The 14843-nt window shown below is 47.4% G+C and overlaps 2 protein-coding genes across 5 annotated transcripts; both read left to right on the top strand.

Annotated features, from left to right (window-relative positions):
- The first annotated feature begins 66 nt into the window (after positions 1-66).
- LOC100838194 lies at positions 67-7796 on the top strand. 4 transcript variants are annotated; one of them, XM_024460658.1, is made up of 5 exons: positions 67-2690; positions 2793-2856; positions 2932-2983; positions 4987-5073; positions 7503-7796. In XM_024460658.1, exon 1 carries the CDS (start codon positions 410-412, stop codon positions 950-952), a length of 543 nt encoding a protein of 180 aa, XP_024316426.1. In that variant the 5' UTR covers positions 67-409; the 3' UTR covers positions 953-2690; positions 2793-2856; positions 2932-2983; positions 4987-5073; positions 7503-7796. The 4 variants fall into 4 exon arrangements, with proteins under 4 accessions (XP_024316426.1, XP_024316424.1, XP_024316425.1 ...); XM_024460656.1 differs by having other exon boundaries at positions 2932-3025; XM_024460657.1 differs by having other exon boundaries at positions 2787-2856; positions 2932-3025.
- A 4139-nt stretch (positions 7797-11935) lies between these two features.
- Positions 11936-14353, top strand: LOC100837894 (protein CUP-SHAPED COTYLEDON 3). Its single transcript, XM_003572323.4, has 2 exons — positions 11936-12615; positions 13442-14353. Exons 1-2 carry the CDS (start codon positions 12064-12066, stop codon positions 14006-14008), a joined length of 1119 nt encoding a protein of 372 aa, XP_003572371.3. The 5' UTR covers positions 11936-12063; the 3' UTR covers positions 14009-14353.
- Positions 14354-14843: the final 490 nt, after the last annotated feature.

The raw sequence follows: 14843 nt of genomic DNA, 5'->3' as shown, positions 1-14843 counted from the left end.
TACGCACGTACGTACCTAAAGCGATCCGTCGAAACCCCCTCGCTTATCACTTTATCAGGTCCTGTATTTGCAAGCAGGTCTTGGATCGATTGGGTTCTCGTCGCAAACGTGCGCTCCTTTTTTTGCGTTCGACTTACTCTAAACAAGAGACTTTAGTAGCACTGTAGACAGTGCTGCGAAGAGTATTAAGTACGGGCAGATGTAGACTGGAGTAGATGTGTATACACACAAAGTTTGTTGGTGTAACTGACAGTAGGCGCGCGTGCAGCCACCCGAGAATCAACCCACCCAAAAGGCCTTCATTTCCTTCCTCTCCTCTTGCTACCAACCAAAGCTTCAGACTCCAAACACCAAAAAGCAAGCAAGAAACAAACCCAGAGAATCGAATCTGAGATCTCTCTCCAACAGAATGGCCACCGATGCGATCCTGGAGACGATCAAGCCGCGCCGGAGCCTGTCGCGGGAGGACCTCCCGGTAACCCACGCCGCCTCCGCCTCCGGCAAGGGCAAGGCGGGCGGCGACCTGGACCTGTCCGGGATGCGACGCCGCGTGTCGTCGTCCCTGTCGGCGCGGATCCGGCCGCTCTCGTCCTCCTCCTCCTCCTCCTCGGCGGCGCTGTTCCGGCGCGCGCGGTCGATGCCGTCGATCAAGGCGCTGGCGGCGGCGGGCGCGCTGCGGCGGTGGTGGGAGTGGGGGCTCGGGTGGGTCATGGCGCGGAAGCCGCCCTTCGCGCGCGGGTTGGAGATGAGCGACGACGAGGCCAAGGCGCTCGGCGGGTGCCACTGCCGCGGCACGCTGCGGCACGTCTTCTTCAGGGCCCGCGCCGAGGTGCGCCGCCTCCTCGGCCGCGACGGCCGCCCCGTCGCGAGCTCCGCGCAGGACTTCAGGTACGACTCCGACAGCTACGCCCAGAACTTCGACGATGGCGGCGATGCCCACGCCAGATGCTAGCGGCAGCTGCGGCTGAGCGCCGCTTACCTTCCCGCATTCTGCCGTTCTCGGCGAAATTGATGGATGCGGCATTGCGTGCACAGAGTTGCTCCTCTGCTTCTGCGTACGCGGGAATAAACGGGACGAATTGTTCCTTGGTGGTAAAATGTATAGTAAGTACAGTATACGATGCGTGATTGTTTCTCTCTGTGTGTGTGAGCGGATCATGATATACCATCATGTTCTTTCACTCTTGTTTCTTCCGATTCGTTTTCTGATCCATGTAAGTAAACCGACCATGATGGTGGTCGATTCGATCTTGGACCGGCAAAAATGTACATACTCTATGTGTTGAATGCTCCTGCCGTCCTGCGACACCATGCATAAGCAAATCAATGAACGGACATTTCTGAAATCGGAACCAAATGGCATAGAGAGCATGTACTGTACTACTCGGACGAACAGAGCAGATGAGCGGATATTCGGATCGGATGCTGTTTTAGTTTATTTATTTTTCCCTCGTGGGATTCAGATTCAGATCTGGTTGTTCCGGTGGTGGTGTTGTTGGTTCAGGGTCCCTTTCCATTCCAGCCGCGCGCGTACCGCGACGCGGGAGCTACCGTTTCTTCTCTGGGGAGCTGTTAAGCTGCAGGTACAGATTTCCTGTTTGTTTACGGCGAACTGATCGATCTGGGAGAGGTTGTGGGGGAGATAGACGTACAGAGGGAAGATGATGAATGATGATGGCGAGTGGGAGCCGGACCAACCGTGGAAGGTGGCTGTCGTCGTCTTCATTGCACGATCATCGGCGTTGGGGCCAGCGGTATGAAGGATGATATTTGTCCAGGTCACCTGGGCTGAGCTGAGGACGATTCTGAGAGCCTGAGAATTGAAACTGAGTTGCTGCTGGTGCTGCTGCTTTTCTTTTTCTTTTTTCTTTTGAGGGGGGCTCAGCTGCTGCTGCTAGCCGACGTGTCCACGACTACAAGGTCACGTGCGGGGGGAGTCGTGGGGATTCCGAGGCGAGGGCCACACGACGGGCCGTCTCGATGCAGACTTTTCTTTTGTTTTTTTGACTTTTGACTACCGGTTTGTTTGCGGGCCGCGGCGGGCAACCACGGCTTTGACTCCTTGAGGTTTAGGAGCTCCTTCGGGCCTGGCCCAAGAAGATCATCGGGCTAGCAAAATCGTCCGATTTTGCTAGCGCCCAGGCGCCTGATTTTTTTGAGAAAACCAGTCGATTTCTGGGCCGTCCATCACATGCATCAAGATCCGTAAAAGCTTGGTTGGATTTTCCTTTTCTTTTAGCTCACACAGCGGCGTCGGGTGGTCTGTCTCTACCCATTCCCAACTACCAAGCCGCATGCCGCCGCCGCTCCTTCTGCGCCCTTCGCGGGCTCGTCGCCGCCGCCGCTCCTTCTGCGCCCCGGGATCGTCGCTGCTACCGGCCGTCTCCCCTGCTACATGCCGCACGCGCGCCGCCGCTGATCCTTATGCGCCGCCGCCGCGGCCACGTCACGGCAGAGGGGGTCCTAGGCGGTTCTGTTTTCTGTCCCCGTCTGGTGAGTTGCGCCATCCCCATCCGGAGAGGTCCAGGAGCTCGTCTTCCTCTGGTCACGGCCGCCCCTCGCGTCGCCGCACACGTCCCTGCCCGGCGGCTCGGGGTCGGCGTTGTCGCAGCCGCTCCACCTCGACGGCCTCGGCGCAGACGAGCTCGAGTGTTTCGGGAGAGTGCGAGGTGGAGGCGACATGGTGTTCGGTGAGTCCCCCGTCGGCGTCTCTAGCTTTTGTGCGATCTGCGATTTGCTTTGCAGCGTTTTGCCCTGATTTTTTGATCTCACTTATGTGTGGGGAGGCAAAGACAGCAGAGGCGGGGGAGGATTTGGATCTGCGCTCGTCGGCGGTGAGGTCTGGTCTGCTATCCGGTGAGTTGCTCATTTGTTTCTGCTTCCTCTGTCATATGGCTGTACTAATTCACTAACTTGAGTTCTCTTTTGTAGCTGATTTTGCTTCCCTCTTCGCGGCGAATTTGGCGAGGCAAAGGCAGTAGAGGTGAGGCGTGTCATCAGTGGCGCAGGGTGTTCTCCACGCATTGTGAGTCCTTCATTTCCTCTGTCCCCGGGAAAGCCCTGGCCAAATGGTAGATCTATGTTGATTCCTCGAGCTTGTGTATCATCCGGCTCTTGCTGTGGTTGGGACTCATGCGGCAGCAGTCATAGCTGATTTTTGGGTTCATTCCTCTGGCGCCGTGTTGGTGATTTATCGGATTGGATTTGTGCGGTTTGTTTGGGCGTTTCGTGTTGCTGTTATGTGATGTTTCTGAACGCCGACTAACTGTAGAAGTTATTAGAGCCATATTCAGAGTCAATTTGGAACAGTGCTTCAGCTCATGATTATGTGTGTTGGTGGTGCTTTTGATACTGAAACAGAGCCCTATTTGGTTGATCTTGCAACCTAATGTTCATTTGAATGAATATAATCTAGCAATTCCCATTTCATGGTTATTTTCTGGTGGTAGGTGTTTGCATAAGTGTTGTGTGCAGTGTGCACTGAAACTGAAACTAAGGGTTGTAGCTTGATTCTTACTGTTGTGTGTTGGTTGAGTTTGGTTCAATGCTAGGAGCAGTTTGTGGTGTCCAGAGGATTTTGATGCATTTTATTTTGCCCTGCAGTCATACTAAAAATACATAAGAGTGTGCTTTGTGTTTATGTATTTTCTACTGTTATACATAAGCTGGATGAATCATTTAGTAACCATTTTTAGTTAGGGTTTTATTTAAGCAGTTTACTTACCGTGCCATCTAACAACATTCTCTTCCCATGTGGTTGTGGTTTATATATCAATGGTGTTAGGCACTTGTGCATTTTTCACGGACTGTACAATGTTTTTTTGGAGTGTAGTATATGTGTGTGGTAACATGTGTAAATTTTGCTGCTATTAGGTGTAATCGACTACTAGGATTGATTCATGCACCACGCAGGTGTAGGTTAACAAGCGGATGTCTTAATCTCATCAATTTGTGTTTTCCTTGTAAAATTCTTATCATTTGCACTGTTCATCACTTATAATTGCACAAACTAATCCAGGTGTAATTTTTGTTAAATGCATGTGCATTAAGGGTTTAACAAACCTCTATTATCAGTACTTTTGAATTTTGTGGACCAAGGTTTTTGCACTACCCGGCTACTTTAATTGCACCCTTTTTAAAAGTTGTAAATCTTGGAGTTAGCAGATGCAATAACTAACTAAACATTCCTATGTATCCAGTGCATCAGCAGTAGCCCATTGTGTAGGTTTTGTTGGTTTCTACTACTCAAAATTTTGAAATATATGCCTTTTTTTGTTAATTATATTTTTTGCACTATCACCTCGTTATAATTGCAAGATAAAACATGTGCAATTTATCTTAAACGCAGGTGCAATTGCTGTTAACCCTATGTTTCGCACTGTCAGACAACCACAATTGCACTGATAAAACATGTGCAATTTTTCTAAAACGCATGTGCAGTCTTTTTGGATTTTCATGCATTTAGGTCCTACAAGTTTTTTGCACTTTGCAGCCACTTTAACTGCGCCTTTTTATAAAAAGTTGTAAATCTAGGGCATCCTAGCAGATTGAATTAACTATCTAAACGTTCCTATTTATACAAAGCATCAAATAGTAGCCCATTGTGTATGTTTTGTCGGCTTCTAGTACTTGTAATCATGAAATCTCATCTTTGCTGTCAAACCTATTGTTTTTGCACTGTCACCCCACTATAATTCTTAGATAAAACACTAGTCCATTGTGTAGCTTTTGTTAGCTTCTAATGCTCAAAATATTGAATTTTTTGTTGTTAAACATTTTTTTTTGCACTGTCATCACACCATAATTGCACAAATAAAACAAGTGCAATTTATAAATCTACCTTTTTTGAGTACTGACTGGGAAAATGTATAAATCTACCTTTTTTGGCTTCTTTTTCAATCAAATTGCACTCCTTTTGCACTGTTGTAATCCCAGTATTTTGCATGTTTTTTGGCCTCTTTTCACTGTTTCGGTCTTGTTGGTTAGGGAGGCCAAGAGAGGGAGGAGGTGAAGATAGTAGATGTGATTTTCATCTCTGCTCGTCTTCGAGGAAGTCTGCGACGGCTCCGTCCGGTGAGTATTCGTCTGCTTGTATATGGTGATTGTTTTTCCCTTGCTTGCTCTTTTCTGCGATTGCATTCTGTGCCCTTTTTCTAGTGTAGAGTGTGTGGTTGGGAGGTGGCTGCTAGAGGGGTGGTGGCGATTGAGCGTTGGATGGTCGGCTAGCTGGTGTTTATCTTATGTGAACCAGTAACTAAGTGCAATTGCAGTTTTTCTTTGCACCAGTAGCTAACTGCAATTGCAATGGATTTTAATCTGAATTGCATGCGAGCAGTTTCGTTTCTAACTAGCTTGGTGCAATTGTAGTTTTTTTTTTGCATCAGTAGCTAAGTGCAATTGTAACGGATTTTAATTTGAATTGCATGCGAGCAGTCCCTTTTTTTTAACGAGTAGCTAAGTGCAATTGTAGTTTTTCTGCACCTGTATCTTTGCTGGTTGCAGTGTTTTAAAAAAGTGCAATTGCAGTGTTTTAATTTGAAATTACATCCAATCTAATTTTGAGGGTAGGTTTTGCACCTGTAGCTTTGCTGATTGCAGTCCTTACAAAGTGCAATTGCATTGCATCTATATTGAAGTTGTATGCAATCTATTTCTTAGGTGGTTTCACACCTGTAGCTTTGCTGATTGCAGTTCAATTGCACTTGTAACTTGAATTCCTTGGAACATCCAAGTTGGAGTAAATTTGACATAATATGTTTATAGTCAAATATACAAAGATCTGTCCACATAAGATTTTGCTATTAGATTTTTAATCTTCTTTTTTATCACTGTAAATTTCTTGATGTTCTTATATTAGGCGTGCATGGTTCTGTTGTTCTATAGGGTATTCCATACTGTTCTAGGCATCAACGTCCTGAGGTTAGACAAAGTGGACATTGGGTTCTGAATAGTAAAGGTTTGTAAAGTCTTGTGTTAAGTTGAGTGTTGTTCTCTTTGCATTTTTTGCAAATTGATATGTTACCGGGTGCCGTTGTTTTGTTAGCTACTACCTCCAGTCCTTGTTAATTGGCTCGGATTTAGTACAAGTTGTAATAAATATGTGCCAATTAATATGGAACGGAGGGAGTAATTGTTTTGGATTCACCACTAGATCATCAGGTTTCAATTTCATTTTTTTCCAAATTTTTAGTTCAGTTGCATTGTCAGGTATAGGTTTTGCACGATATAATATGTGCAATTATGGTTTTGCTTACATGAGCGAATAATTGGATTTCTGTATAATTCTTGTCAACTACCTGTTCTCTCGCAGTTTCATATAATCATATTGATATGTTGTTAGCTGCATCTGCTTGTTTGCTAACTTATTTGGATTCAGTTAGCTAGCCAATAGTTCGTCATAACGATAACAAGCACGATCAGTGGTTCATAATAGATTGAAATTGCACTTATTCACTTATCTGTTGCACAAGTTGTACTCTGCAATTCAAGTGTTCTTAACTTGCAACTGCATTTTTTTATGCTTGTTAATTTTTGATTGATAAAAACACGGGTTAGACAGTAAAATTGGTTCAAAACTGTGTTTAAGTGTTATATAAGCCATAAGTGTTTAGAGTTTTTATGCTTTGTTAATTCCAGTGTTTAAACATATTGCATTATCCATCTGAAGTTTTTGCACTAAGTCTGGTTGTTTAAGTGCTACGTAAAAACAATAGGGTATAACTGCGCCCATTTTGTCTGCTGCTTGACCTCGAAAGTTCTGGAGAGGGGTGAGGCGGAGAGGCGGTTCCGAGATCCCCTTGCCGGCAGTGGGAGTCGCGTGGGGCATCTCTGTCTGGTGAGCTCCCTTCCTCCCCTTCTGTTGCTCTCTAGTGGCTTTTGTAGTTCATTTCTCCACGGTTTCACCTTGATTTTTGCTTTGTGAGGCGGGGGGATGTGGTGCGATTTGTATCTGTCCTCGTCGGCGGCGAGGTTGGCCGCTCCGCGCGGTGAGTTTCTCTGGACAAATGTTGTGTGGGGTGGCAGCCGCCCAATCAGCCGCCATCGCGGGGCCGCGTAGCCTCCAACGAGGTTGACACAGTCCGTTCTCCGACCAGCTCCTGCTATGCCCCAAGCTCCTCCTCCTATAGTCCAATTGACCATTTTTTAATAGAAAAAATATATGTGGTTATATGTGATTTCTGCAGTGAGTAATGAAATTGATGTATGATGCGTTTGAATCTTGATCAGAAGTTGTCATTTCTGCATGGATGTGTATAGGCAGGCAACAGGCATCAGCCGTTTGCAGGCTGACACTGCCAGCTTTGTTGTTGCTTCCCTTGAGTGGTTTTGCTCTGTCCAAATATATCTATCTACTGTTAAACTAGTCCACAACACAGATGACCAGGAATATTATTGTGGTCAAGCGAAGTGGATGTGACCGATTCAACGCAGATTTATTCTCTTCCAGAATAAGAGAATCACCTGAATCTGGATATAACAGTCAGTATTGCTTTTTTTTACAGGGTACAGCACAAGCCCAGAACCGGAAAGATTTTTTAGCTGAAGCAAAGTCTGACATAATGTAACCTGGGGCTGTTATGTGTGAATCATGTCCAGATCCTTGCATGATATATGTATTGTATTTTTCAGGCAATATGGAGCCGGATTTATTTTAGTCTGAGCAACATAGAGAAGCATGTGTCCATTTTTTGCTGCTTTTACATATCCAGGGATTTGTTTCTGGCGCCCAAAAACATATTCCAGGGGGTTTAAACTTGTGTGTTGGCTCATATCTAAAGTGACTGCTTTTTGTTGAATTAGCAGGCGTCTGTTTTCAAACATTTTTTCAGGTGACTGTTTTAAAACAAATTTTCAGGCGACTGGTTCAGAACACAAAAACAGGCGTCTGGGCATTAGACACACCCTTGTAAGCAGAAACAAACTCGCAGTCCTTCCTCCTGACGCAGCCAGGCCGGCCCCCCCTTGGCCTCTTCTTCTTGCACTTCTACCTGGAGTCCGGGACGCGTACACACACGCACGGACGCATGTATTGCTAGCCAGGCCGATCCCACCAGCTGATTCCAAGACCTCTCTGCACTGCGTGATGCCTTGAATGCGGAACTTGACAGGAGCGAGCTGCTGCCTGGCCGGCCTGCAGCATCCATTTCTTCGCACCTTGCTTTGCTTCCTGCCGCGCCTCGCGCATTCAATTGCCCGTCCCCGGCTCCATCGATCTCCTTCGCCCTGATCACATTTCATTCGCGCTGCATCGGCATCTTCGATCTCGTCTGCATGCATGTGTATATCTACCGCTCGCACTCTCATCACTCTGCACTAGAGTTATACGGAGTACATACTTAAATGCATATCTATAATCCATGACATACACTGCGTGTTATTTCTATTTGTGATTAAAATTACTAGGTGATGATTGTAGGCTGTAGGTAGTAGTGCGTGATGCGTAGGGTGGACAAATTATTGGTTGGTGTTTTGGGGGAGTAAAATGTCAGGAAACAGCTAGCTGTGGGAAAGCCAAGATGATCCTGCGCAGGGGCGGCCGGGAAGACGATCTAACAGACGATCGAGATCGACTAGTACCAGTATAATGGAGTACTGTATGATGCACAGTAGAAAAATATTTTGCTTGCCGTCCTACCCCTGCTGCAAACTGCATCCCTAGCTACCTATCTTAGCTTAGCTAGCCCCTGTTGAGACCTGAGAGAGAGAGACATGCGTGGAGCCGTGGAGGGCATGGGCAGAGAGAGAGGGCAGTGGGAGTCTGGGAGATTGGACGATCGCGTGTGCACGAGCGGCTCTGCAGCTGGGGCCAGGCCGACTGGCCGAGTCGTCTCGTCACCTGCCGGTCGCCGCTCTCGCACGTGGACGTGGCCACCCTTCCCCCTTTACCTTGCACATACCCTGCATGCACCGCGGCGCGGCAGCTGCAAATGCAACCCCATCTCGCTCTCTCCTTTCTCTGGCTGCCATGGCAGGTCGAGCTCAATAATGAAGGCTGCATGCAACAAAACAAGGACCTTTGGATCGATCAGCTTCCCCATGCATCCCTGCGCGGCCGGCAGCGGCACAGGCGCCGATCGAATTCGCGACCTCCAGCAACAGTTGCGCGCGCCAGATTTGCACAGCACGCTCTGTCCCCCTGGCCCTGCTCATCCTTCTGCCCCATGGCTTTCTTCAGGTACCCTCTGGCGGTCTGGCCTGGCCCCTCGGTCGATCCCCTTCCTGCAAAGCCCACCACAATTAAGCTCCATGCTTCATCACCGCCGCACGTTACGTGCATTAGATACATGCATCAGAACATGTACAGATTACTCGTTCTTCAGAAGTCCTGAACAAATTACCATCTTTAACGACTTGATATTGCTCGTACGTACAACCAGCGCCGAACAGTGCGAACACCTACACGGGATTTAGTAACAAGTTTTCTCAAAATGCATCAGGTTTAAATCTGTGTACGTATGTTCCTCACAACCAAGTTAATAAAAGAAGATTTACCCCAGATAGGCTAGTAGTAGTAGTTCTACAGGGCTAGACTGATGACCTTGTGATCTCATCCTCATCTCATCTCATCTCATCTCATCTCACACATGGCAATGATTGGCACACCCACAAGCAAATTATTACTCCTAGAAAAAGCATTCCCACTCACATCTAGCTAGGTGTAGCTAGCCCTTAGATTAATCTAGGACGTGCGTGCATGCATGTCCTCGTGGTTGTTATCGGGATTAGCGCTGCATCGATCCATATCAAACCGCTAGAGCCAAAGAATCGAAACGCATCGCGTCGCATCAACCTTTCAATTCCTTTCCCCGGCTCTCTGCTCCACTCCATCAATCCAACCTTTCCTGCTACTCCTATCTAATCTACGAGCTTCTAGCTAGCCAGCTACTCTACGTGCATGCGTACGTAGCTTAGCTAGTTCTGCAGTCTGCAGAGAGGCACGTACGCAGCGCAGGTCTTCTCCTTGCAGCTAGCTCCTCCTCGGGGTCGCCAACCTTTTTGGCCGGCCATGGCCATGCTGCATACATTGGCATGCACTCCGGTCAGGAGAGCAAGTCTCCTCCAACTTACCGTTGTGCAGTGCAATGCAGTTCTTTAACCATTTCAAACGGATCAGCTGTAGGAATCCTTCAAAATCCAGGCTAGGTACGTCAAGCATGCATGGTAATCATCTATCCATGGAAACTTCAAACTTTAGGGAATGAAGAGATCGATGTAAATATATCCAGGTGAGTTGGATAGAAAGAAATTTCTTTGTGTGCAATGATTTAATTTGAGACATATATGTATGTGTCAATGCGTGCACTGATTGATGTGTAAGCTAGAACCGAGATACAAGCAAGGGCAATTGTGGCAATTTAAGGTGGCCGCCCGGAGTGGTAGAAGTAACAGGTACTACTGGGGAAGAGATGGTATACGGCCACCAGGCAAATTTACTGCCTGTTTCGTGCAAACTCAACTCCATTCCAAACCCCGATGCCGCTCCTGCTACCTTCTTCTGGTAGTCCAAATTTAATGCGCGCAACCAGACAGGCGCACGCAGACAAAGCTCGAGCTCAAGAGACAGAGAGAGTGTCTCGGCTCTTGGCAGTAAACGGTAAAAGAATGATTCAGGTTCATGTGTGAGAAACCAGCTTTGTTTAATTTTGGCATAATGTTGATCATGTTCTGATTGCTAATGTTGTTTATCAGACCCACGTTTAATGTATTCTTTCTGTTTCTAAATAATTGTCACTAAAATAATTGTCGCTGTTTTAGTGCAAATTATGTCCGTGTGCTAGTTACCAGTATCTCTCTTTTCTATGCAAGCAAAAATTGTCTGCAAATATGTATATTTTGTACTGCGATTAATCAATATAATGTTGAGATGCATGCACGCTTCTATTGGCATAGGCCTGAGTACGTCCTGATCTACCATGACCAAGGCACGTACCTACCATATATATTAGCTATGTATATAAAAAATTGATTTTGTCGGCACGCCTCTCTGCTTCTCATAAGAGATGTATAGGACGATTTTGCATGCCCATATGCATGCAGGTAGCGCACATCATATCGTCGCCGTCAAATCTGTCACGTTACGAACAAAACAAGCGGATATGCTAAAGGTAGCACTAGCAGTGACTAGTTGGAGAGAAGAACCACATGATCGAAATGGCAAACAATCGAGTAGATTGATTTCGTTCATTTGCTTTTCAAAATGAGCTTCCTGCGCATGATCATATTTGTACCGTGAATAGTGTGCGGCGATCTTCAGTTCGGGAAAATCTTTCTTGACCACAAATGCACAGTGGCATTAATTAGTACATGCATGTGTGCATTGGTAGTGTAGTACCCTGATCGAATTGAAGTACTCGTACTCCTACATGGCAACAGTAGCAGGAACTTGTGTAACTTCACCATCTGCCTCAAGTTAATAAACTACTACACAATCTCTATGTATCTATAGCCTCAAAAAAATAAAATAAAAATATATGTATCTATTGGCCGGTGTACATGTATAGATCTGCCTACTGTGATAAATGTACATGTGTATAACAGTATGAATTTTTTATTTCGTCTCTCTGGGTTTTTTTTTGTACGCACGTCTGACTATAGCTAGCGAGCGGCAGGTTTGCGGCTACTCCTACTTTGCAAGAAGTTGAGGGTCCCGGTCCTTAAGCTAGCTCCATCAAGCTAGTTTCCTCTTTGTGCCCATTCCAGGTGCCACATTACCCTTCACCTCCATTTAATCTTACCCTTCAATTCTGCTGGACCTCTCCTACCTACCTAAGCTACATACACTGTGGGATAAAGCTTACAGGTATAGACACTAGAGAGAGATAGTTGGGGCTTTGTCCAAAGCACCCGTACTCCAGCATCACTGTAGTCCTTCTACGTTTCCGTGCTCGCCTATATAGACCCCCTACCATCCGCCTCTCCCCCCCCCCCCACATTCACCACACAACACCACCATAGCCAAGAACTCCCCAATAGCTAGCTCTCACTCTCAGTGCACCTCAGCTTGCTTCTTCTTCCAAGCTTGTACATCTAGAGTAGTGAGAGTTTCACAAGATCGCCGTCGTCATGCACCAGCACCAGCACCCTGCGGCGGCGGCCATGGGCGCGGAAGCCCTCTGGGACATGCTCAGCGAAGACATGGCAGCCGCAGCGGCCGCCGCAGCCGAGCACGGCCTCCCCCCGGGCTTCCGCTTCCACCCCACCGACGAGGAGCTCATCACCTTCTACCTCGCCCCCAAAGCCTTCAACAGCAGCAACGACAACGACAGCAACTTCTCGGCCGTGGACTTCATCGCGGAGGTGGACCTGAACCGGTGCGAGCCGTGGGCGCTGCCGGAGTCGGCCAGGATGGGCGGGGAGCGGGAGTGGTACTTCTTCAGCCTCCGCGACCGCAAGTACCCCACGGGGCTCCGGACCAACAGGGCCACGGGCGCCGGCTACTGGAAGGCCACGGGGAAGGACAGGGAGGTCGTGTGCGCCGCCACGGGGGCGCTCATCGGGATGAAGAAGACGCTCGTCTTCTACGAGGGCCGAGCTCCCAGGGGACACAAGTCCAAGTGGGTGCTCCATGAGTACCGCCTGGACGGCGACTTCGCCGCCGACCGCCGCTCCTGCAAGGTACTAGATCCATATGTGTTCCATCACACTGCATTTCTCCATGGATGGCACGCTTGGCTTCCTTGATCTTCTGAATCTGAAACTGAAACAGTTGCTTTGAGAGTTCAAGCCTAGATCAGGCCTCAGGGGGATGTGTTGTGATGTCTAGCTTGCATGGTCAGTAGAGTTGTAGATGTGGTGCATTCAATGCGGTGTGCATGCATACATAACGGTGACATGAGCATGCAGATGACTAGATGAGCATATGTGCAGATTGATCTGGAATATATGCTTATTATATCTGTGGTACACTTCAGTTCATTGCTGTACAATGCTAGCAGTAGTATCATAAAGAATGACGATAATGTTTTACGCGCACAGTGGTCTCGTATCTGCTCAAGATCTGTTTGCAGATTTGCACAACCGACACAGGATCTGTCTGAGTCTGAGCTTCCTATCTAGGGATGCCCTGCATCCATGTTTGTTCGATCCCTCTCAGAGTCGTCTCAGGGAATTTGCATATGCATGCATGTCGCCAAGCATTAAAACATGGAGTACTACCCAACACATGCATGTTGCATGAATGCTGAGTTGCTGACATGCTCTCAGGAGTAAAATATATATACATATACATGATCCTGTACTGCTAGCATCTCTGTACTTCTATCTATATCTAAATAGAATGATATTTACTACTAGTAGTACATTAATTGATCTACGTTCTTCTGAACAATGTACTACTGATCTACTATATCTTTCTGAACAATGTTCATCCATTTTTTGGTTGGTTGGTGATTTTGCTGAACACATATATTAATCGATTGTACATTATATGTGATTTATGCAGGAGGAATGGGTGGTGTGCAGGATCCTCCACAAGACAGTAGACCAGTACAGCAGCAAGATGATGGAGATGAGGATGATGAGCCCCTACCACCACTGCTACCACCCCATGAGCCACCACCACCACCCAAGCTTCGTCTTCCAGGACGCGCCTCCCGTCCCCTTCCCAAACCCTAGCGGCCAGCTCCCCGTCCCCTTCCTCCACCACCACCATGACCTGATCCCAAACCTTCAGCAGCCCTCGCCATTAACAACGCAGCACCACCACCAGCCCCAGGCGGCCGATAAGAACTCAAGCAGCAACAATGGCGGCTTCCCAGTCCCAGCCGCAGCAGCGGCTTGCATCCAAGATCAGCAGCCAGACAACAACACGGCGCCATACTTCCCTTTCCCTTCCTTGGCCTCCGCCGTCACCGTCGCTGCCAAGGCGGGCCCACTGCCCGGAGTCAACGCCGCCGGTCCGCAGGAGCTGCTGCCGCCGACGTGGCCGCTGGACAACTTCCTGCAGCATGGCATTGCCACCTACCTCTACGAGACGGGCCCACCCGCAGGTGCCCCCAGGGACGCGTGACGTGCATGATCGATCCGGACCGTTGGTTTTCTCCATCGGTCGGTTGCTAGTTTAAATATTGCAAGTGCATGTGCTCGATATTTAGATAAGCACTTGTGGCTTCTTAATTTTTCGATTATTAGTCCTTAATTTAGTCTTCATGTACTGATCATGTGGTCCGACTGTAGTACGTTCGCAGTAGCTAGCTAGTAGCGGTGCCTTTGCAACTGATTTGCTTGTATGCATATGCATTGGATCATTGGAGTAGTACGTACGGTAGTGACTAGTACTCCTTTGATCCATGCATGTATATGTGTTCAGACATGCAGTATGCATTGTTCTATTAATCGATATTTGAATCTAAAACATGTTCTCTGTTCAGCACGCATGCATGTGACTGTGAGACATTTGATGTTGTCCTTTAATTACTCCCTTTATCAAAGAGATCAGTGAACTTCTTTTTGTGCACTTATTAATTCGGTTCTTGCTAACGAGAAGTCGTTCCTTTTTTAGTTAAAAATCAGTCTACATGTTAGCTATTGGATCTTAATCCAACGCCAAGTGAGAGACGAGAGAACGGAAATGGCCATTACATCTTAATCCAACGGTTCTAAAACGTCGACTGCCATTTAAGACTCATTTCTTAATATCGGACGACTTAGAAATTGCCACACCCTTATTAATCAGGTGCACGTCCACCAGGTGATTTGATTATTTTGACTTATTAATCAGGTGCACGTCCACCAGGTGATTTGATTGTTTTAATCAAAATGCGTATTCGGAAAATTGAATCAAACGGAGATGATAGATCTACGCTACCATTAATTAATTTGAAGCATGGGCAAGCTAGCTAGGC

The sequence above is a fragment of the Brachypodium distachyon genome, chromosome 3, assembly GCF_000005505.3.
Source record: "Brachypodium distachyon strain Bd21 chromosome 3, Brachypodium_distachyon_v3.0, whole genome shotgun sequence".
In the NCBI taxonomy this organism is placed as follows: Eukaryota; Viridiplantae; Streptophyta; class Magnoliopsida; order Poales; family Poaceae; genus Brachypodium; species Brachypodium distachyon.
This window is presented reverse-complemented; position numbering and strand designations above follow the sequence as displayed.

Excerpts from the sequence above, each read along its gene's own strand:
- LOC100837894 (XM_003572323.4), top strand. The coding sequence starts at position 12,064 with ATGCACCAGCACCAGCACCCTGCGGCGGCGGCCATGGGCGCGGAAGCC. Across the intron at positions 12,616-13,441 it reads CCGACCGCCGCTCCTGCAAG|GAGGAATGGGTGGTGTGCAG; the intron begins GTACTAGATCCA and ends TGATTTATGCAG.
- LOC100838194 (XM_024460658.1), top strand. The coding sequence starts at position 410 with ATGGCCACCGATGCGATCCTGGAGACGATCAAGCCGCGCCGGAGCCTG.